Raw genomic sequence first — 22,767 nt, 5'->3', positions numbered from 1 at the left:
GATGAATAAATTAAAATGAAGTGAACGATTGGAATGTTATTTCGTGTAGGTGGGTGGAACTCCAAATCTGTCTCAAAATGCTATAAATATACAACCGACAACTCTTATTGAGAGAAAATGGTTTAACATTTGGATAGTTCACCCACCTGACTGCAAAAAGTACCTTCTTGACTCAAAAATGTGCATAGTGTTACACTGGTAATGCAGTTAAAATGGCACCAGTTCACATGGGCTATTCGTACGGTGAAGCTTGTTCTGTTTTATCCACGCATTTTCAACAATATTTTAAAAAAGATAAGCTTCATCCAAACATCACTAGACAATGCATTAAACGAAAAGTTTCCTGCTTTTGCAATAAATTGATATTAATTAGATGGCAGCACCCTCGAGGTGTGGTATAGTGAATTGCAATATTTTGGCAACACGAAGAATTTTGCATTATGAGAAGTTGTACTCCCAGTACATGTAATCCATTTCTCATTGGATCGTCTTCAATAAATAACATAAGTTAACTCTCTTCCATTGGACTTCATTTGAATGATGTTAGTAAATTCCACAGGTTGTGTGCTGCTAATAAACTACAATTGATTAAACATTGCAGAACAATTTGGAATTCAGTTGATGGCTATCTCTCAATTCTGAAAGGCAACTATTTTTCTCTCCCTATGACTGTATGTTCACATGAAGGCTTTGTTTGCGTAAAGTTGTTGATTAACAATTATTCACCTAATGTCACTTTCTTTACATATTGTTTCCAGTTTGTGGCTGTGACCTGGCCAAGGGTGGATTTTTCATGAAGAACAATGATTACCTTTGCTCTCTGGACTATCAACGACTCTATGGAACACGATGCCAGGGCTGTGGAGAGTTCGTGGAGGGGGAAGTGGTCACAGCACTAGGGAAGACCTATCACCCAAAATGCTTTGTCTGCTCCATATGCAAGTAAGTTGATGTGTGATGTGGGACGCCCTGGATGGGGGAGGGAGGGTGACGAGAACTGTTAGAGTTTAGATGAAGGGTGTGGTTATTCAAACATGCAAGGTCCTCAATATTGAGATGTCTTCCCAAGCGGGAGAGTCATGAATGAGGAGATTTATCTGCAAAATAAGGGTTGTCATTTAAAGCCGAGGCATGTCAAAATTTCTTTTGGACTGTAGTTAAACTCTGGAATTATCTCCCCACAAGGCTGGTGGAGGCCAGATCTTGGATATATTTCAGAAAGTAATGGATGAATAGTTGAAAGATGAATGAATTAAGAATCATGGAGAACTGATGCAGAAAAATGTATTTGGTCAGCACAATTTTGTGGGCTGAAGGGCCTTGTGGTGCTGCAATGTTCTGTTTGTAAAAAGGAGTTGAGGCTCGCATAGATCAGCAAGATCCAACTTGTTGACAGGGCAAGTTTAAAGCACTGCGTGGTCTTCTGGATTGATGTTGTGTTAACATGAGTATCGTCCTTGATCACCAAAACCATGGTACTAGTAGGATTTGTAGTATAGATGTAGGCTAGTTGGCCAATGTGCAGAGATGAGTTGCATTTTGTAACCTGAAACTCTCACCTTTATTCTCTGCTCTGTGATTTTTGTCTTTGTCAAATATTTAATCATATTTCCATTAAAACAGGTAAATGTGCAGGTGTTCTGCTAAACACTTCTCAGCAACAAAGTCCTGATGTTGTCAGCAAAACCCGTGCAACATGTTGAGATGCTGTCCTCACACTCTGGTCATCAAATTAACTTTGTTTCTGACTGCTGTCAAAGAGTATAGTTTCTCCTTGTTCACAGTAACATTTTTAAGTCTGTTGTATCTGTCTATAATAGAAGCTGTGTCAGTTTTGCAAGTATTTGCTCATAAGAGTTCGTGCTTGTCTATTATATTTTATTCTGATTTTAATGCTCGTTCAGTAATAGGAAACCCAGAGATGTTAGGCACAAATTGGGTGGGTAGATACAACTGCTTGTGGAAAATAACTTTTGGCATTCTAGAGGTTTTCCTAATTTTCACACCAGGCCAGCCAAGTAGAAGTCAGTAAGCCAAATAAAACCCAAAGAAGTAACAAGTTGTGCCATCTTTATGGTCACAAAGGCCAGAAAATGCATCTTGAGCTTCTGCAAACCTATCCTTGGAATTGCCATTCTCCCAAAACCGTTCACAGAATAGCTGCAGCATTTCACTTCGAGTGTGAAAGTTAAAAATGTATCTGGACAATGAAAACTTTGTAACTGCTTTGTTAACCCCTGTGGAATGCAATAGTCTCTGTTGAGTGCATGCCTTGTGGATCTTGAATGTTAGATATGTCATGTAGAGTAACACCCCCTTGATTCCAGGACCAGTGGGGATTGGTAGATGCCGGATAAGTGTATTTTCCGGTTTCTTTTTAAAATTTTTAATTTAATGTCACAATAATTTAAAACTATATGCTTTATGTACATAAATTCATATATAGTGACATTTTCCATTTTCTCCCCATCCCTCCTACCCCCAAAATTACTCCCACCCCACAAAATAATAAAAATGATAAAGGAATGTACAAATTAAACAATGTTAGGAAGAGGATTTAAATATACAGATTAAAAAATGAAACTTTGGTCCGAATGTTGTAATGGTAATATGATAAATATAATAAATACTCAATATCGTATGATACAATATAATTTGTTACATAGTTTCAAAACTTAAAAGAATGGAATCCCACGTTATCAGATAAATGCTTCTGTTGTAAACAAGAAATTAGTACATTACTACATTCAATTTAGACATGTAAGGAATTGAATCTAATATTAAATCAAATAACAAAAAATAATTTCCAGTTTCTTGAGGCTTACTCTTAACAATGCTTAATTAATACACCTGCGTTAAGAAGAAGCATGTGAAAATACAAAAATTCTATACTTGCATTGACCACACTTTACTTACACGAACATATAAACCTTAAGGCATTTTACTTTATTTTCAGTCACATCCTTGGATAACGTTTATCCATCACTGCATCTGCAGGTTCCTCCCCTCCACGAAACTCCCTGAAAGACCAACAATAACATTATAGATAATTAACCTCCCCTCTACCATATTTACAGATAAAGCCTCTGACTGAGGTGACTCTTACAAAGTAAGGATAAGGAAACATTTTAAGAGTTACCCCAACGGCGAGCAGCATCAACCAGTTCTTCATCCTAGGCCACGCCATTGCTGTTTTAAACAACTTTATTCAAAAAGCAGATATGAGCAAAGGATAAGACACACCACTGGCTGAATATTTGCTCTCATTTTCAAAAGTTTTTGTGTTACTTCATAGAATATTTTCTTTTTCAATTAAGATGATAAAAAAATACGCAAGTTTAAAATTGTAAAAGTAAATATTCTCTTTACATTCCTCTATTTACTCTTTATTTTACTCAAGTTGCTTGAATTCTGGATACCATGGTGTGATGGTATATCACCGGCCTACTGCAGGGGGCAACCTCTGTACCTGCAGGAGTGTAAGGGGACAGGACAACACCTGGCCGGCTGTCAATCAGTCAGCCTGAATGGATCAAGCCCCACCCGGTCGGGTGTCAATCACCCTTCAGGATTGTAAGCCTGCGCCAGCCTCCCAAGGCCTCACACAGAGTTGCTGCAGCCACAGCCAGTTTGGCTCTGTGGAAGTCTTTGTGGATTAAAGCCAGTTGTACAGTCTTTACCTTGTATGTGTCTGATTCTGTCTAACAGCGCACCACACATGGGTTTTACTGTATTTTGTTAGACCTGCTGTGAGAACTTTCTTTAAAGTTGAGTATTTAATTATGACACCAGTGAACAAGTTCACATACTGTTTGCCTCTAGTTTATTTAGTGGTAGAAGATGACAGATGGCTTGATTATGTCTCAATCATGGTGGAATCTACTAAGGTTCACAACTGAGTGGTTTCCGATATAGCAAGTCTGATTTCCTTGTTCTAATTATTTCTTCTGCATTTCCCATTGGGAATGTTTGGGTGAGAATACACTGAAGGGTTGTTGGAGCCAATCAATGGGAAATGCCTCCACTAATGAATTCTGAGGGGAGTCTAGAGGATGATCTTGTTATTATGTATTACTATGAGTTATTTTCTGTCAGGAATATGCTTCTCTTTCTTGTGCAAGACCTTCCTTGAAAAATAATGTCCAACTTGATTTTTAAATCATCTTCATTTTGACCATTTTCCTCTCTCTGTGAATTTTGCCTGCTGAGTTCCTTCTCTAAATTCCAGCATTTGTAATCTTGTCTCAGGCTCATCTGTTGAGATGCTTTTCTTAATTTTAGATCTTTCTCCCTGTATCTGTTTAGAATTGGTCAAATGCTAATTTCTTGCACTGTTGCAATGTTTATTCCTTTTCAAGTTAAACATTGGGAAGACAATTTTATTAAGACATGGCATTGATTTGTTGCATTCATATTTCTAATTTCTACTGAAATTAGATCTTCACGTAAAATAATTGAAATAAGCAGGAAAGAAGTTTTGTTCAATTTATTTGTTCTTCACTCTGTCCAGTTACAAAATGATTGGCACCTCCACTGAGATTTTCCTTGCCCTTGCCATTATAATTATTGTAGAGAACTCTTCAGCTGTGACAACAAAGCTGATGCCTGTTCCTGTGAAGCTGAGACATCAATCCAGACTTTCTTGTCCCTGACAATAATGATGCGTTCCCTTTGGCTTGGTTGGTGGTGGTCTTCCCTTTCTCTTCCTATTTTAAGCTGAAAGTAGGGGGTGGTGCTCCAGAGTAATACTGAGAGTGCTAAACTGCTGGGGGGGGGGGGGGGGGAATGCATTTGCCCTCTCTTTAAAGTATTCCTTTGTACTATTTCAAAGAATAGTTGCTCATGAAATGCTTGAAGCTGACTTGCATTGCTTAGAGGAGGAGCAGTTGTTTGCTATACACACAACAATGTGCACTTCACTTTGGTGCATTAGGCATCTGTATACCCAGTGATTCCAATGCTGAGAAAATGTTCCAGAGTCTTCACTTGCTTTTAGATTTAGAGCCAAAACAAAGAGGTGCTAAAATTTATAATCTGAAGCAAAAGAATAGGGACTATCCCTTCAATGCATTCATGGGTGATAAATCATGCAAAGGCGCTCGGGTATGCTTCAAATCATTTGGCTAACAGCGAAAGGAAAATTTTTTGACCTCTCAGGGAAATTACTTTCTACTTTGCTCCATACATTATTTCAGTACATGTTGATAATATTTTTTGTGTTGATTTCCAGGCGTCCTTTCCCAGCTGGAGACCGTGTGACTTTCAATGGAAAAGACTGTCTGTGTGAACACTGTACCCAGCCAAAGTCCTCCAGTCCTAAAGGGATTGTCAGTAATAACAGTGAGTACATATCCTTGGGAAAATCAGCCAAGATTTGCTTAGCAATGGGCAAAAACAATTGCATTCCTTCTGCTGTTGAAAAACTAGCAACAAGTCCCAGAAAACTGAAGTGCAACTTGGTGGCTCTTTGTCTGAACTGTCTACTTTCCTCATTCAAGCAATTCTCAAGTGCATAAGTAATATGAGTGTTTGATGACTGTGGTTGTGCTTTAATACTTTTTTTAAATTTAAACCTCTTTGGTATAATAGCAGAAATGGCTTATCTGTAATAGGAAAGACTGGTAAATGAGGCGGACACGTGATGTTCAATATATATAATATCTTGGATGCATTTTTCATCTTGAATGTTGCGGTAACTTTAATTTTAGCTGCATTAATGATTATTATCACAGATATGTCAGCAGATGTTTCTCATCTTCTGTGTCAAGTATTGGAAAATTCCAAATTGCTCTTTTGAAATTCTAGTGAACATTTATCTTGAATGATAATTGATTAATTATGAATAAAACTTTTGGAGCAATATAGCTCCCCAACATTTAAGCCAAATGTCTATTTTCAAGCCAAATTTACATAAACTTTGTTCCAGACTATCTAAAACATCAGTTGGGATAGAATATTTCAATTAAGTTTGTCACAAATTTTATCTGATTACCCATTTTGTATTGGAACTCAAATAAAATCCGATTGCTAAGTTTTCAAAGAATTACTGCAGTTATTTCTTCACCACTCAACAGGAGCAAGGTACCATAGATGGTGATAGTCTGAAGTAATACAGGAAGTTCTCAGCAGGTCAGGCAGCATCTGCTGTGGGGAAAGAGTGAATACTTCAGGTCACCAATCTTGATGAGGTGTTTATTATCAGAAACTTTCATTACATCCTCTGATCTTCCTTCGCTGCTTGCTGTCTGGTCTGCTGAGTGTTCCCTGTTGTATTTCAAACTACTTGATATGCATACATTATCTCAAAGCTAGTATAGTTATTATACAAGTTTGTCACATACTGAGGTAAAAATGAATTGGTCTGGAAATTGGTGGTAAGTGCCAGTGGTTCCATGTGAAATGCTGATACAGGTACAAAATCTTTTATCTGAAATTCAGAAAATTAGCATTTTTTTCCATGGATTTCGTCTGAACACCAAAGTTCGTGTTTGGTGGCAAACGTGACCCGACGCGACCCACGCTCAAATCTCACTTGTCAGTAATTAGTGGAACCCTAGAGAATCCTTATTCCATAGGTGCCAGCGGCTAAAACAGAGTTCAGCATCTCCAATTTGCCATATACAGATGCCTGATTTGTCATTCATCTCACTTCATTTATTCTCCCCCCACCCCCCCCCCAACCCCTGACACAGGGTGGCCAGTGGGGTGGTCAAAACTCCCCCGTCCAGCACTGCTGCCACACCCCCCCCCCCCCCCACTCTATCCAGAGACCCTTGCAGTTGGAGTGTGTCTTTGTTTTGCATGAATCTGAAATCAGTGCAATTACTTAATGACCTACCATTACAATTATTCTATTATCCGAAAAATTCCATATTATGAAAAGTGTCTGGTCCCAAGGGTTTGTATAAAAGATTCTGTACCATAAATCTAAGCAAGTTTGGGACTATAGCTCATAGTTGAAGGTGAAAGGCTTGTTTTAGCTGTTGGCTGCATTAAAAATGACCAAAAAAATTTTTAATTGCACTCATTATCTTCAGAATGGAAATGTTTAAATAATTAATTTTGCAATATTTAATTTGTGTCTGACTTTGAATTAATTTTTGATGTAATAGAAATAAAATCTAGAATACTTGAGCATTCATGAAGAGTTGAATTGATAACTTGAAGATTGCTTAACATATTTAAGAGATAAATCATTAAGATCCTTTTAAATGGTCAAGAAACACTACACTGATAGGTTAGTGTAGTAAAGGCATTAATTTTGTGTTCTTATTGATTAAGTCAACTAATAGGGTGGAACAATTTGATCAATTCTGTTTCCTCAACAAACAGACAGAACTAATGGTCTCAGCCGTAATTTGTGTTTTGGTGAATGTATTTGTAGTGCTACCAATCTATCTTTAAGGTACAGTATTGTCACTGTATTGACAGGTCCAAAATAGCATTGAAACCTTGCTTTAAATCAGGTCTCAATACATCAAAAATCAAAAAGTGTTAAGTTAATTTACCCAGTAAATCTCCAAAGGAGCTTAGCACAGGGAAGAACTTCATTAAATCTGACTTGGTTAAGTGTATCGTCATTGCAAGTAGGATTCATGATTGTAAATGCAACCATTCACTTCCAGAGCATATTAATTTAACTCAGTAAAAACTGAGTGGGGGTGTATGATTTGGGAAGGGATTAACACGACACGTTTGAATTTTTATGCTACTCCATTTTTATTTGTCAGGAATGTAAAATTGATATTTTTTTAATGCACTGCATTTGCTTTCTGAGGGAAAGCAAGCCTTGCATATAATTTTGAGTGTTGTTGTACAGTGATTGCATTGTGTCTTGGAGGCATACAGATTTCTGAATCCTGGACTTCAGATTAAGGAGGAATTTTTCTTCACTGTATGATGTTTCTCTCACTGTAGGATTAATAGTACCACCTTCCATCAAAAGTCTTCAGGATTCTGTGGGGTTTAAGAATTGGGAGATTTGGTCAACTTATCTGAACTTCCACCCTCTGTGAAATTCGAGATAAATTGCTCTGATAAAAATAATAACATTGGGAATATGTTAGTGTCTTGTGAAACTGCAGATCCTGTTCACTTTCTCATTGATCTCCTTTTGGAACATAACCTTTTTTGGTTTGGGTGTTAAATTGTGTCAATTAGATTTTTGTTTGAAGGGGGTGTTTGAATAAATATTACTTTTTATTGCTTCTACCACTTCCTCTGGCAGCTTGTTCCTTTGATCCATTACCCTCAGCTCCTTTTACCGCAGTGCATGCCCTCTAGATTTAGATTTCCAATCGGAGAAAAATTGACCATGACCTTAGGTGTGTCCTTCATGATTTTATAACCCTCTATAAGCACCCTACTATCCTCCAGGAAGGAAAGTCTTATTCTCTCCTTGTATTTCAAGGCTGTCAGTCTTGTTAGCATTTGCATAATTTTCTGAACTCTTTCCTGCCAAATTGTATCTTTCCTGTGGTTGGCTGGCCAGAGTTATGCTCATTACTTCAAGAGCACATGCACCAATATCTTGTACAGTTGTAACAGGACATCCTTGGTCCTTCACTGATGAAGGGAAGTCTACCAAATATGACCTTAAAGTTAGTTTATCATCTGACTATGCATATGTGACCTGATGAAAGAGTGTTTCTTTGGACCAAAGGGCACACGCAGATACACACAATACAGAATGTACTGCCAAGTGTATATGTGATTATTAAAATGTATAAATATTTTGGGATAATTTAATCAGTTACAGGATACCGTTCATCAATCTCACAACCTGTGGGAAGAAGCTATTTCCAGGCATGGCAGTCCTGATTTTTTTTTCCTCCTTTACCATGTTTGTTCTTGACGTTGGTGGTTCAAAGATGTTGTGTACTGCATTAGTATGAGTAGTTTATTCAGTCGTTTGGCAATCTCCCTGGCTCTTTGAAGAAGGTGTTTCTCAGCCTTGTGATTCTGGCTCTGATACTCCGATAGCTCTTTCCCAATGGGAGTAGCTGAAAAATGCTGTGTGTGGGGTGATTATGGTCCTCAACAATTTTGCACACCCCCTTCAAACAATGTTCCTGGCAGATCACATCGATGGAGGGGAGGGATACCCCAGTGATCCTCTCTGGTGCTCTTCGAGTCCTCTGGATTGATATCTGATCAAACCTCCAACCCAAACAGATACATTGGGAAAGAACAATTAATCCTCCTGAGTTCCAGAATTAAAGACTGATCCACCAGCCTCAAATAATCTAGGAGGCAAATTTTGGGGAAGAGAAATGAAAATAATTTCAATCATTAAGTTGGAAAGGAGGGGAAAAAAAACTGTCTGACTTGGTAAAACAGCAAAGTCATCGCATAATCTCTTGGAATCATCCAGTTGAAGTTGGTTTTGCGGTGCTTGGAATCATCCAGTTGAAGTTGGTTTTGCGGTGGACCCATGTCTCTGAATTGTTGTGCAGATCAACAATGCTACCTTTGCATTGCGAATGAAATCTCTGTGATCATTTCCATTCTTCATCTTTAATCCAAGCTTTTGTGTTGTGCCTATAAATATAAATCAAACTAGTTTGATAAATAAATAATCAAACTTGCAAATCCTCAAATTGCATTATATTGTACTTGATCCAAGCCTTTCTGGAATTCCCACACTATCTGAGATGCACAATGGAAACCACTATCATTTAGTGCATTCAAGCATAACATCTGGGAATATATTACTGCAATCACATTCGTCTGAGCAGGCACATTAAACGCAAAATCAGGTCTGTACAGATGGCATCTGTGTAAAGTACATCCCTTTATCGGAGTTTGTTGCATGACTAATTTGGAAGATTCATTGATTGTCTCAGGAAACTGGTTTGAGTGCAGCATCATAATACTTAGACCAGTGCCACATTTAGATTAAATGAATGAATATTGTTCCTTCCAAATTCATTCATCCAGAACTCTGTTCTTACCCTCTCAGAATTGGAAGGAGAATCGTTAGGGTTTGCCAAAATAATATCCTGTGTAAATTATTGCACACTCCATTTATTTGAAAAATGTATTGATATGCTTTACCTTGTAAAAGAGGTATGGCTTTACATTGGCATTGTTATTAATGGTATTGATCAAACATTGTGCTCCTTGTATTAATAAAGCAGCAGGGACTTTACCTTACAATTTCCTTCAAAGAAATCTGTTTTAGTATCCCATGCTCAGTTTTCCCAACTCTTCCTCCTCTTCCTGGTTGTGCATGAGCTGCTCAATTGCACGTTTCAACTCGTCATTTTTTTTTCCAAGTTACTGTGACTCATTGGATCTGATGGAGGCCTCCAATTGAAATGATTCTAACTTTTTTTATAAAGTTCTGTTGGGATCCTCCTGGTCCACGATGCAAGCACGCTCAAAGGTATGCACATGTGCACAAATATTAAATTTAGACATACAGACATCCAGCACCATTACAGGCCACTTCAGACAATAAGTCCATTTTGCCCAATTAATCTATACCCCCAGTAAGTTTCGAACGGTGCGAGGAAACTGGGGTCCCTGGGGAAAACCCACGCAGACATGGGGAGGATGTACAAACTACTTACAGACAGCATGGGATTTGAACCTCGGTCATGATTACTGGTGCTGTAAAGGAGTTGTGCTGATAGCTACGCGAACTGTGCTGCCCCATGCACGAGTAATCAACGTAAACTTTGCGATATACCTTCTATACCCCTCCCTTGCTGAGGATAGTTGTGAATCATTGATACCTTTGTTCTGAAACATTGCTGTTTTGACTTCACAAGGAAAAACGGGCATATTTTCCCATCGGACCCAACATTGTATCTTTTGGGGAATCTTATGGACATAAACTACAAACGATCCAAATTCATTCTGTATTATCGCTTTATCTGGAATGAAGTCCCTGGAAGTCTGACTCCCCTCTCCTTATCATTTGGTGGATGACGGGAATGCATTGCTGTATTCCTACGGAGACAAAATCACTTGTCTTAAAAACTGACTCAGCACCTTCATCAGAATATGCCACCCATATTTGATGCACATGGGAGCGTAACTGTAGCCACACCCCAACGAAAATACCAAAAAAATGATATCAGGGAGTGACTCCACTGCTTCTCTGGGCATCCATTGGAAGCAGCTTGGTGATTCTGGCTCTGATACTTCTGTATCTCTTTCCCAATGAGAATAGCTGGAAGATGCAACGTATCAACAATTTTGCAAGCCCTCTTTAGATAACAATCTGGATGGATCATGTTGATTTGGAAGGGGGGGTAGTGGCATGGTAGTCGGATGGAGGGAGACTCAGTGATCCTCTCTGCCATTCTAGTGGTTCTGTGGGTTTCTGCGTTTTTACTACAATCACAGTGTCTGCAGTGTGACAGATTATATTCTATATTGTATTCTTTGGCTTGGCTTCGCAGACAAAGATTTATGGAGGGGTAATGTCCACGTCAGCTGCAGGCTCGTTTGTGGCTGACAAGTCCGATGCGGGACAGGCAGACGCGGTTGCAGCGGTTGCAGGGGAAAATTGGTGGGTTGGGGTTGGGTGTTGGGTTTTTCCTCCTTTGTCTTTTGACAGTGAGGTGGGCTCTGCGGTCTTCTTCAAAGGAGGTTGCTGCCCGCCGAACTGTGAGGCGCCAAGATGCATGGTTTGAGGCGATATCAGCCCCCTGGCGGTGGTCAATGGGGCAGGCACCAAGAGATTTCTTGAGGCAGTCCTTGTACCTCTTCTTTGGTGCACCTCTTTCTCGGTGGCCAGTGGAGAGCTCGCCATATAACACGATCTTGGGAAGGCGATGGTCCTCCATTCTGGAGACGTGACCTACCCAGCGCAGTTTGATCTTCAGCAGTGTGGATTCGATGCTGTCGGCCTCTGCCATCATGAGTACTTTGATGTTGGTGATGAAGTCGCTCCAATGAATGTTGAGGATATTTATATTGTATATAGATATGCTTTAAAGGAGATACATTGTGGGGTTTTCTTTAGTGTAGGTCACAAACACTTCACAACACAGATCTCATTTAAAATGCCAGAGCTCTGCTCAAGCCAGACATTCCAGGCTTCCAATGCCTTTGTAAAGACAATGGAAACTGCTTTGCTGAAGGACTTCACAAGTAAGTGTTAATTGGACGTGCTGTGGAATAGTGGATTATTGTTTTGGAAAACAACAGATGAACATCTCAGAGGATTGGGTCAGGTAGGATTGGGTCAGGTGCTGTGGTTGGTGTGAGGGCAATTTTCTGTTCTAAGAGAGTAATGTGGTATACACACACACACACACACACACACACACACACACACACACACACACACACACACACACACACACACACACACACACACACCACTTCACCTCAGGCAGACGCAGCATGTTTTTAGAAAGGGAAGATCTTGTTTGACAAACTTGTTAGCATTCTTTGAGGATATAATGGGTGCGGTGGATAGAGGGGAACAGGTTGATGTTGTATATTTGGATTTCCAGAAAGCGTTTGATAAGGTGCTGCACAAGAGACTTATCAATAAGTTACAGGAAAGTGGAGTCCGGGGAAGTATATTGGCATGGATTGAAAATTGGTTGTCTGACAGGAGGCAGAGAGTCGGGATAAGTGGGAGTTTTTCAGGTTGGCAGAGAGTGGAAAGTGGGGTGCCGCAAGGGTCGGTGCTAGGCCCACAACTGTTCATCATTTACATTGATAACTTGGAGGAGGGGACAATATGTGGTGTAGCCAAGTTTGCGGATGACACCAAATTGACTGGAAGAGCAAATTGTAATGAGGATGTGGATAGTCTGCAGAGGGATATAGTTAAGCTGGATGAGTGGGCAAAGGTCTGGCAGATGGAGTACAATGTTAGTAAGTATGAGGTTATCCACTTTGGCAAGAAAAAGAAAAGAGCTGAATATTATTTAAAGGGTGAAAAACTACAGCATGCTGTGGTGCAGAGGGACTTGGGAGGGCTTGTGCAAAAATCGCAAAAAGTTAGGTTGCAGGTGCAGCAGGTTATTAAGAAGGCAAATGGAATGTTGGCCTTCATCACTAGAGGAATTGAATTCAGGAATAGGGAGGTAATGTTGCAACTGTATAAGGTACTGGTGAGACCGCACCTGGAGTACTGTGTCCAGTTCTGGTCTCCATATTTGAGGAAGGATATACTGGCTTTGGAGTCGGTCCAGAGGAGGTTTACTAGGTTGATCCCTGGGATGAAGGGGTTGACTTATGATGAAAGATTAAATCATTTAGGATTGTATTCGCTCGAGTGAGAGGAGAATGAGAGGAGATCTTATAGAAACATATAGGATTATGAAGGGTATGGATAGGATGGATGTAGGAAGGTTTTTTGAGCTGGCCGGGGAAACTAAAACCAGAGGACACAGTCTCAAGATTCGGGGGAGTAGATTTAGGACAGAGATGAGGAAAAATAGTTTTTCCCAGAGAGTAGTGAATGTTTGGAATTCTCTAACCAGGGAAGTGGTTGAGGCTGCTTCATTACACATATTTAAAATTCAGTTAGATAAATTTTTACATGATAGAGGAATTAGGGGATATGGGGAGAAGGCAGGTAGGTGGAGTTAGGTCATAAATTAGATCAGCCATGATCTTATTGAATGGCGGAGCAGGCTCCATGGGCCATTTTTGGCCTACTCCTGTTCCTATTTCCTATGTTCCTATGTAAGAGAAACAGAAAAGGAACTCTCTGATGACCTGAAAGAAAGAACTTTTCATCTGGAAAATCCTGATGGGCCAAGTTTCTTCAGTAATACAATAAATTTGTGTCCAACAAGCAACAAATCTCTCTATGAAAACTGACAAGGACCTTCCTGAGCAATAACTATTTACCTTTCAAGCACCAAAGCCTGGTGAAATTCATAAATGTTAAATTCTGTGCCCAGTATAAGAATTGCCTGATATTGGTGAAATTGGAGGAGTGAGAAGTGAGATTGGACTGTGAATCAAATAACTTTTCTGAACTTATACACACATTACATACATGTGTGGTTAGAATTAGAAGAGAGTTAAGTGAGGTTAAGTTGTTAATAGTAATAAGTTAAAGTTTGATTCTGTTTTTATGTTTAAAGGAAATTAGAAGTAACCTTTGTTTAAGTCTTGGTGAATTTCTATTGCTGTTGGGTTTTGGGGTCCTCTAGGGCCCATAACAGTAGACATTCATGTTTCACTCCATTGAGTTCTTCAGATTTATTGTAAGATGATAATATCGCAGACCGCCCTTAGATATTTTTTTCCTGCGGGTGAGGCATAATTACCACTTTTTGGTTGTGCAAAAAAAAATGCACCACAGTGTACACATGTAAGCAGGTAAAGACATGCAAACAACTGTGCAACACAGGGAAAATAAAACAAGTGCAAAGGTAAGAGTCCTTAAATGAGTCCCAGATTGAGTTAATTTGTTGAGGAGTCTGATGGTGGAGGAGTAGCTGCTGTTCCTGAACCTGGTGGTGCGAGTCTTGAAGCACCTCGACCTCTTTCCTGATGGTAGCAGTGAGAACAGAGTGTGTGCTGGGTGGTATGAATCCTTGATGATTCTAGTGTTCAGTTATTTGTTGCAAATTCTAGCAACTGCAAGCTCTTTTTCCATCACTTTATCTTCGATTTCCCAATGTCTTAAACTTAACCAGACCACACAAGTTTTAGGGAAGAATTCTGGGTGAGTTGTTTTGGAGTTGCTGAGTTACCTGAGCGCAGAAATATTTATGTGCTTTCGAGAGGACTGCTTTGTAATATGAAGATCATTCAAAAGCTCCAAATGCCAGTGAGTGATGCCTCAAAGGATGATGTTATCCTGGTGTGGTGGAGTTAAATTGCATCAGGAAAGGCTGAAAGCAGTTGTGACAGATTTGCAGACAATGGATAAAGTCCAGAGAGGGAATGTCAGAGGAAGTGACTTGCTGACTTCAAAGTGCAAGTGCCTGCGAAGGTTTGTTGTTTACAGGGAGTAAAAACACAATACTGGAGAAAGTCAACAAGTCAAACTTTATATAACTTGCACTTTATATAATAAAGATAAAAATACTTAAGAAATGTTTCGGGCTTGAGACCCTCATCAAGGGATGAGCAAAATGTTGTCAGGTGCCCGAGCAAAATGGTGGGGAGAGGAGCACAGTCCCCCAGACAGGTGGTAATGTGTGGATAAGGGAGGGAGGGCACTCCAGCAAGCAGGGAGAGGAGGCGTGGCTCTGTGATTGGAGAAGGAAGGGGTGGAGGAAGAAGACAGAGGGATGGGGAAGAGAGGGAGAATGGAGAGAAGGCTTGCAGAAACCAGAGAAGTCCATGTTAATGCCATCCAGTTGGAGAGTGTCCAGAATGGAAAATTTTGTGTTGCTCCTCCAATACACAGGTGGCCTTGATGGCCTTGGGGAGATATGAGCATCGGAGCGGAATTGAAATGGTCGGCCAACCGGGAGATGCCGGTCTAATAAGAGTCAGGCAATAAGAGCAGATGAAAGCAGAAGCTCAAGGCTGTGGTGACCGTGAAACAGTAGAACTATTAGAATTGTGTTCAAGGCATCCAATAATTCCAAGCTGCTGCTGTGGTAGCTTATATAATTACAGAGATAATTGTTAAAGCAAAATTGAATTAGAGAGTTGTGTTCATGAATGTGTGAAACCCCATTTTGAGGATTAATTCATGAGCGTCACTGGTGCGTTCAATGGATAATTAAAGTAGTAGTGATGAGTTTTGCTGATGAATACATGAAGAGTAAATGACTAAATTTAATATTGTGTACTTTGAAATAACTTGAAATGCAAATAGTTGTTAGAATTTTGTGATTAATGTAGTGAGTGTTTATTTACATTGTTTAGGGTAAGCAGTGCAATGGATATTGGAGTTGCCCTTGAAGACCAAAGGAAATCGAAAGCATCTTCAAAACATTTTACCAGCCACTGCTGCTGTTATTTGGCTTTGCGTCTGATTCACCAGATGCTGATTCCCACTCTCCCGCTGACACTGGGGCCCTTGTTTCTGCACTTCGTTAAAACTTGCTGTGTCCACTGTACTATGTGCGATGTTTTGTTTTTCAAAAATAAAGTAAATTAGGACAATATCCAATAGTTTGGATCATGCATCAATCTGGTGCCCCCCACCCCCCCCCCCCTCAAAATCCTACCAGTTCCAGATTAATAAATTTTACTATTGTATTTAATTTATTAAATTTATTAAAAGGTTCTACAGTGGCCATTATTTTTTTTCTTTATCCTTTGGTCTGTTCCTTTTTTCTTGTTTCCTTCCTTTGTTTAAGATTCCCATTGGATAAAGCTGTGATGTCTTCTGCATTTGGATGTGTACCTGGTGTGATTTCCCTCTGTTGTTTACTGAGAGAACTGCAGAAAAAAAACACCTGAGTTGCTGGATCATGTAATAATTTAACCAAGTTATGTGATCAATAAATAAAATGTTAAATTATCAATAACGGCTGAGAGATTTTGTATCTGAGAATAGTGGCCAATGGAGTAAAAGCCCCAAGGAGGGGGACAACTTGGTGTTAATGTGTAGCCATGCACATACAGAGTTCTGTAACTGTGAAGTTCATTGTTTTGTAATTGAGGTCCAAGTGTAAATAAGGAATAAGAAAATATAAGACCTAAAGATTCTTGGGTCAAATCCCCATCTGACTCCTAAGATCAAGATAGAATTATTGTTTTACCCAAACATGCTCAATTCTGATGACTAAAATATTCAATACACAAGTTCCTGGGAGAAGCCAAGGTGTTGAACAGCACAAGTGAGTGATTTTCCCCCTCCCCTCCCAAGACACTCATTTGCCTGACTGAAATGGTCCTCTGGATTAAAGATGTAGTATTGGGAGCTTGCAAGGGTGTCAGGTAATCCTGTCTTTGTGGCGGGGTATGCTATTTAGAGTAGTGGAACATGGGAACAGGCCCAACTTGCATGTAGACCAAAATGACCCCCCTCTCCCCGGCCTATGTTTAGCCCATATCCACTAAGCTAGCCATTCTCAATGGGGACACTATGGCCCCCTCCTGGGGAGCCACAACACATTTAAGTAAAAGCCTTGTGTTGTTTGAACTCAAATTACAGTTTTTTTAAATGTAGTGGGTAGGGAAGAAGTATGGAAGAAACCAAAAGTTGACCACTTCAACAGGGTAGTGGCCCCATAAACCTTGAGTACTGTCCTTAGTGGGCCATAGCCAAAGATAAAAGATTGAGAATGGCTGCTCTATCCATGAATCCATTCAACATTTCCTTAAACTTTGCAATAATACCTGCCTCAACCATCCCTGGGAACTAGTTTCATGCACACACCACCTTTTTTTTTAAAAAATCTCCCCTTCTCCCCTCTCATCTTCAACCTCTGGTTACTGACTTCCCCTACTCTGACCAAAAGACACAACATTCAACTGATCTATTCCTCTCACGATTTTGTATACCTCTCTGAGATCACACCTCCTCCTCCTCCTCCTCTGTTCTAATGAATAAAGCTCTAACCTGCTCAAACTCTCCCACTCGTCCACATCCCTGAGTTCTGGTCATAGCCTCGAAAATCTTCCCTGTAGCATGAATGACCAAAACTGAATGCAGCATTCAAAGTGGGGCCTCCCCAATGTCTTGTACAACTGCAATGTAATCTCCCCTCCACTTTTGACTACCCTCTCGATCTGTGACTCCACTTTCAACGTACGATATACTGTAGCTGCACTCCTAGGTCTTTCTGCTCTACCTACTCCCCGAGATCCTACCATTCTCTATCTAGGTCCTACCAATGATGGACTTCCCAGAATGCCACACTTTGCATTCCTCTGTATTAAATTCCATTAAGGATTCGTCTGCTCACCTACTCAACCAATCAAGATCCTGCTCCAATTTGTGGCAACTTCTGTTGGTGCTGTTTCTTGCAAGCCTTCAAAACTCTCTGATATCATAACTTTTCTAGCCAGTTTCCACCCTGATTTTTGCCTTCACATGCTCTATCTATTTGCCTTTTCTCAACCCCTTTGTTTCCATTCTTGGGAATGGGTTAATGACAAACATCTGCACCAAATCATAAACTCGCATGGCCACCTCCCATCCTACCTTCTGTCTCCATTATCTCTAATTTGATTAAATTCTGGAACTTTCAACACAGGTGCCTCTTGGGTATTTTATTTTTCCTTCACATTGGTTTTCCCTCCACCATAGTTCACTGTATCACTGAATGCATCACTGATTTTCTGCACCTCTGTTCTTATCCCACCCAATGACTCAATCCACTCACTGGATTATACTTCCTTCAACAAGATTGTACAACTAAGACAAACATTTTCTTTCCTCTTCTCCTTTGCCTTTCAGCATTCCTTCACAACTTCCTGGACCACTCATCCATCTTCACCAGTCATTCCTATCCTTTTTCCATTGAACCAAGGGAAATACGATTTTCACTCTTCATGTTCCCACCATCTTGGGACCTGAACACAAATCTCGCATATTGCCTTCATTGGTCATGTAATCTCCCACATGCAGATTTTGTGGAAACTTTGCATTAAAAAGTCTGGTAATTACTACATGGTCAAACCAAAATGTATATAAATTACCTTTAATAAAATATGGAATGTGCACTTTAATCACATGTGAATTGTTTGATTACACATTTAAAACTGTGGAGAACAAGGGCAAATAAAGGAGAAAAAAAAAGTCTTTGCCCCAAACATCATGGAAGACATTGTACATACTGAAATTCTTGGTGCAGCTGAACAAGCACTTAATGAGAAAACTGCAAAAATATACATTAAGTAAAAATAGATAACACATGCCTAAGTAGTGAATAAATATTCAGTTACCTTTGTGCAAGAGAAAAAAAGTGGTGTTATAATGCTGACAGTCATTTTGTGATGTTGGTGTAGTTATGATTAGTGTAACATGTGGAAGAAGGGAGGTTTGAGGCTCTAATAGTTGATGGAAACCAACTGTTCTTGAACCTTGAGGTGCTGGTCTTTAGGTTTCTGTTCCTTCCACCTGAAAGTAGCAGTGAGAAGAGGTTATGACCAGGGTCAATGTGGTCCTTTATGATGTTGGCTGTCTTCTTGAGGCAGCATCTCCATGTAAATGTCTTCAGCGGATGAGAGGTCAGAGCCTGTGATGGATTTGGTGATGTTTACTACCCTCTGCATTCCTGGCCACTTGAATTACCAAGCCAGGCTATGATCCAAGCAGTCGTTGTACCTTCCATAGTACACCTGTGGAAGCTTGATGGAGTATTCGAAAACATGCCAGATCTCCTCAGACTGGTTTGGAAGTTCAGGTGTGGTGTGCCTTCCCTTGATTTGCTTGCTCCACCTGAACTTGAAAATGCTTATCCTCTCCGTTTCAGTCCCATCAACGAGGACAGATGTGGTCCCTTGTCCTCCCTTTTCTAAAATTAAAAATAGGCTCCTTGGTCTTGGTGATGTTGTAAGCAATATTGTTCTGCTGTCATTCAGCCAGATTCTCTATCTCAAATCTGTATTCTGAATCATAATTTTCAGTTTTTTGACCAGCAATGGTGGTGTCCTCAAACAGATTTATTGATTGCGGTGGAGCTGAACTTAGCTACACAGTCATGAGTGAAAAGGGAATTGAGCTGGAGACTAAGCACACCTACTATCTATCTGCTGCCTTCATTCCACATCCCACTCCATTCTTCTCTGTCTGTGCACTGTTAAAACAAGGTTCCATATAAGCTTGAGGAGCAATGGTGCATCATCTATCTGGGCATGTTCCTTTTTCCTCAGATGCTACCTGTTGAGTATTTTGTGCATTTTCAGTATTAAATTGGCTCTTGGTATTTTCTTTGCTTTCCAAATCAGCAGGGCCAGGAATTCTGCACCTGATCCAACCTGGCGCAGAGTCTAGGAGTAAACCTTCCTCGGTATTTGCTGGGGGATTCTCTGCAAAATAAAGTCCCATAGGGTCCAGTGGTGAGGTGCACTAGGAAATGGCTACCAAAGCTTGCCCAGTAAGTTTGTGACTTCAGTGTTGGCACAGGAATCTCAAAATGTCCTGGCACTTGGACTCCAATGCATCAGCATTTCCATGCAACATCCAAATTATTTTGCCAGTTCAGGGAGATATAATCTTCGAAGGAATTTAAAATTATTGGTCTGGTAAAGAAGAATTTCATTTGTTTGTTATCAGTGTTGAGCAGCTTTGGATCAATGGAACCCAGGAATCCTGAAACCTGAACAAAGATTGGTGGGAGACCTGAAAAAGCTGCTCAAAGTAGAAGTAAAATATTAGTAGGATGAGTCCAGAAGGGCAGCAGGTGATGGACTTTGGAATGGGAAGTCAATGGGGAAAAGTTTTCGAAAAAAGGAGAGCTATTTGAGAGTTCATTTGAAGAGCATAAGGAGATACAACCAAGGGGAAAACAGTCTGCTGAATGGGCATTATCTTTTAGGTTGAACATCCAAGGCTGATTCCGGAGAAGAAAGATAGGCAGATTATGGCAGAGGGGGTGATTCAGGAGCCAGTGATGGATGGGTGAAAAATAGAAGAGTGACAGACAGATGGAGAGAGGGAGGAGTGAAGTTGGGAGAGTTCTCTTAACTTCCTTATGCGGGACTTCCTTTCTCTATGATCAGATGTTGATAGGACCGGTTCCACATCTGGTGGATTGCTTTGTGCTGACGGTTCCACATCTGGAATCCATGCTCCTCTATTTGTGGAAGGTTTCTCTCTGGGCTTAATCATCCCCATGTCTGTCAGCAAGGTTTGGGTCATTGAGTCCAGGACACAATACCCCTGAGAACCTTTGGCAGTTACCAAGGCCTGGGTAGGGCTTTGCAGGTGGTAAAATCCTTGATTGATTTTTGTACCTTTTGAGTGTCTCTGACAATTAGAGATGCTGAAGGTATTCATGTTAAAGTTAATAGAAGTAAAAGATTTTGGGGCAATGATACCAAATACCAGAGGGATGTTGGTTTAAGGTAAGTGGAGGAAAGTTCAGGGAGATGTCAGAGGTGAATTTTCTACACAGTGGTGGGTGCCTGGAATGCATTGCCAGGGGTAGTGGGTGGAGGCAAGTACAATAGGGACATTCAAAAGACTCTTAGGTAGACACATTAATGTTTTTAAAAAGGGGGGGTTATGGGTGTGAGATAGAAAAAAATCAGAATGCTGTGAAATAGACTTCCATGGGTCAGCACAGCATTGTGGGCTGAAGAGCCTGTACTCTGCTGTAATGTTCTAGTGTTCTATTATCATTTCTGAAATGTAGCTAAATCAAATGTCACTCATAAATATTTAAAGTGATTAAACAAAAAAAAAGTTTTTTTCTAAAATAAAAGCAATTTGCTTTCCACTTGGCCTAATCATTCTTCACCTTGCATTCTCTCTTGGAATCACTGGGGTCTCCAAAGCAATACAAGATCTGAAAGCACATTATAAGCATTTCTCTTTGGCTTGGCTTCGCGGACGAAGATTTATAGAGGGGGTAAATGTCCATGTCAGCTGCAGGCTCGTTTGTGGCTGACAAGTCCGATGTGGGACAGGCAGACACGGTTGCAGCGGAAAATTGGTGGGTTGGGGTTGGGTGTTGGGTTTTTCCTCCTTTGTCTTTTGTCAGTGAGGTGGGCTCTGCAGTCTTCTTCAAAGGAGGTTGCTGCCCGCCGAACTGTGAGGTGCCAAAATGCACGGTTTGAGGCAATATCAGCCCACTGGCGGTGGTCAATGTGGCAGGCACCAAGAGATTTCTTTAGGCAGTCCTTGTACCTCTTCTTTGGTGCACCTCTGTCACGGTAGCCAGTGGAGAGCTCGCCATGTAACACGATCTTGGGAAGGCGATGGTCCTCCATTCTGGAGACGTGACCCTCCCAACGCAGCTGGATCTTCAGCAGCGTGGACTCGATGTTGTCGGCCTCTGCCATCTCGAGTACTTCGATGTTAGGGATGAAGGCAGACAACGCTGGTGGAAGCGTTCTAGGAGCCGTAGGTGATGCCGGTAGAGGACACATGATTCGGAGCCGACAGGAGTGTGGGTATGACAACTGCTCTGTATACGCTTATCTTAGTGAGGTTTTTCAGTTGGTTGTTTTTCCAGACTCTTTTGTGTAGTCTTCCAAAGGCGCTATTTGCCTTGGCGAGTCTGTTGTCTATCTCGTTGCTGATCCTTGCATCTGATGAAATGGTGCAGCCGAGATAGGTAAACTGGTTGACCGCTTTGAGTTTTGTGTGCCCGATGGAGATGTGGGGGGGCTGGTAGTCATGGTGGGGAACTGGCTGATGGAGGACCTCTATTTTCTTCAGGCTGACTTCCAGGCCAAACATTTTGGCAGTTTCCGCAAAACAGGACATCAAGCGCTGAAGAGCTGGCTCTGACTGGGCAACTAAAGCAGCATCATCTGCAAAGAGTAGTTCACGGACAAGTTTCTCTTGTGTCTTGGTGTGAGCTTGCAGGCGTCTCAGATTGAAGAGACTACCATCCGTGCGGTACCGGATGTAAACAGCGTCTTCATTGTTGAGGTCTTTCATGGATTGGTTCAGCATCATGCTGAAGAAGATTGAAAAGAGGGTTGGTGCGAGAACACAGCCTTGCTTCACGCCATTGTTAATGGAGAAGGGTTCAGAGAGCTCATTGCTGTATCTGACCCGACCTTGTTGGTTTTCGTGCAGTTGGATAACCATGTTGAGGAACTTTGGGGGGCATTATAAGCATTTACCTTTCTATCTAATTACAAGGTTTAAAAATAAATGCTTAGAACCTTGCCAACAAAAGCAGTCATCTTAAAGATTTGGAACAGTTCAGAATTCCAAGGCCCAAGGAAGCAAAGCGTTGATTAAGGCAAGGC

At 40.7% G+C, this 22,767-nt stretch overlaps 1 protein-coding gene across 7 annotated transcripts in view; it reads left to right on the top strand.

Moving 5' to 3' along the window:
- Positions 1 to 22,767, top strand: part of ablim1b (actin binding LIM protein 1b) — a 284,014-nt gene that overhangs the window by 142,565 nt on the left and 118,682 nt on the right. For all 7 annotated transcript variants that reach the window (XM_069900020.1, XM_069900019.1, XM_069900018.1 and 4 more), the window contains exons 3-4: positions 759 to 942; positions 5,231 to 5,340. In XM_069900020.1, coding sequence (XP_069756121.1) covers positions 759 to 942; positions 5,231 to 5,340 — 294 coding nt within the window. The remainder of the gene's footprint in view (positions 1 to 758; positions 943 to 5,230; positions 5,341 to 22,767) is intronic.

Source organism: Narcine bancroftii, chromosome 10, assembly GCF_036971445.1.
Source record: "Narcine bancroftii isolate sNarBan1 chromosome 10, sNarBan1.hap1, whole genome shotgun sequence".
Classification (NCBI taxonomy): Eukaryota; Metazoa; Chordata; class Chondrichthyes; order Torpediniformes; family Narcinidae; genus Narcine; species Narcine bancroftii.
This window is presented reverse-complemented; position numbering and strand designations above follow the sequence as displayed.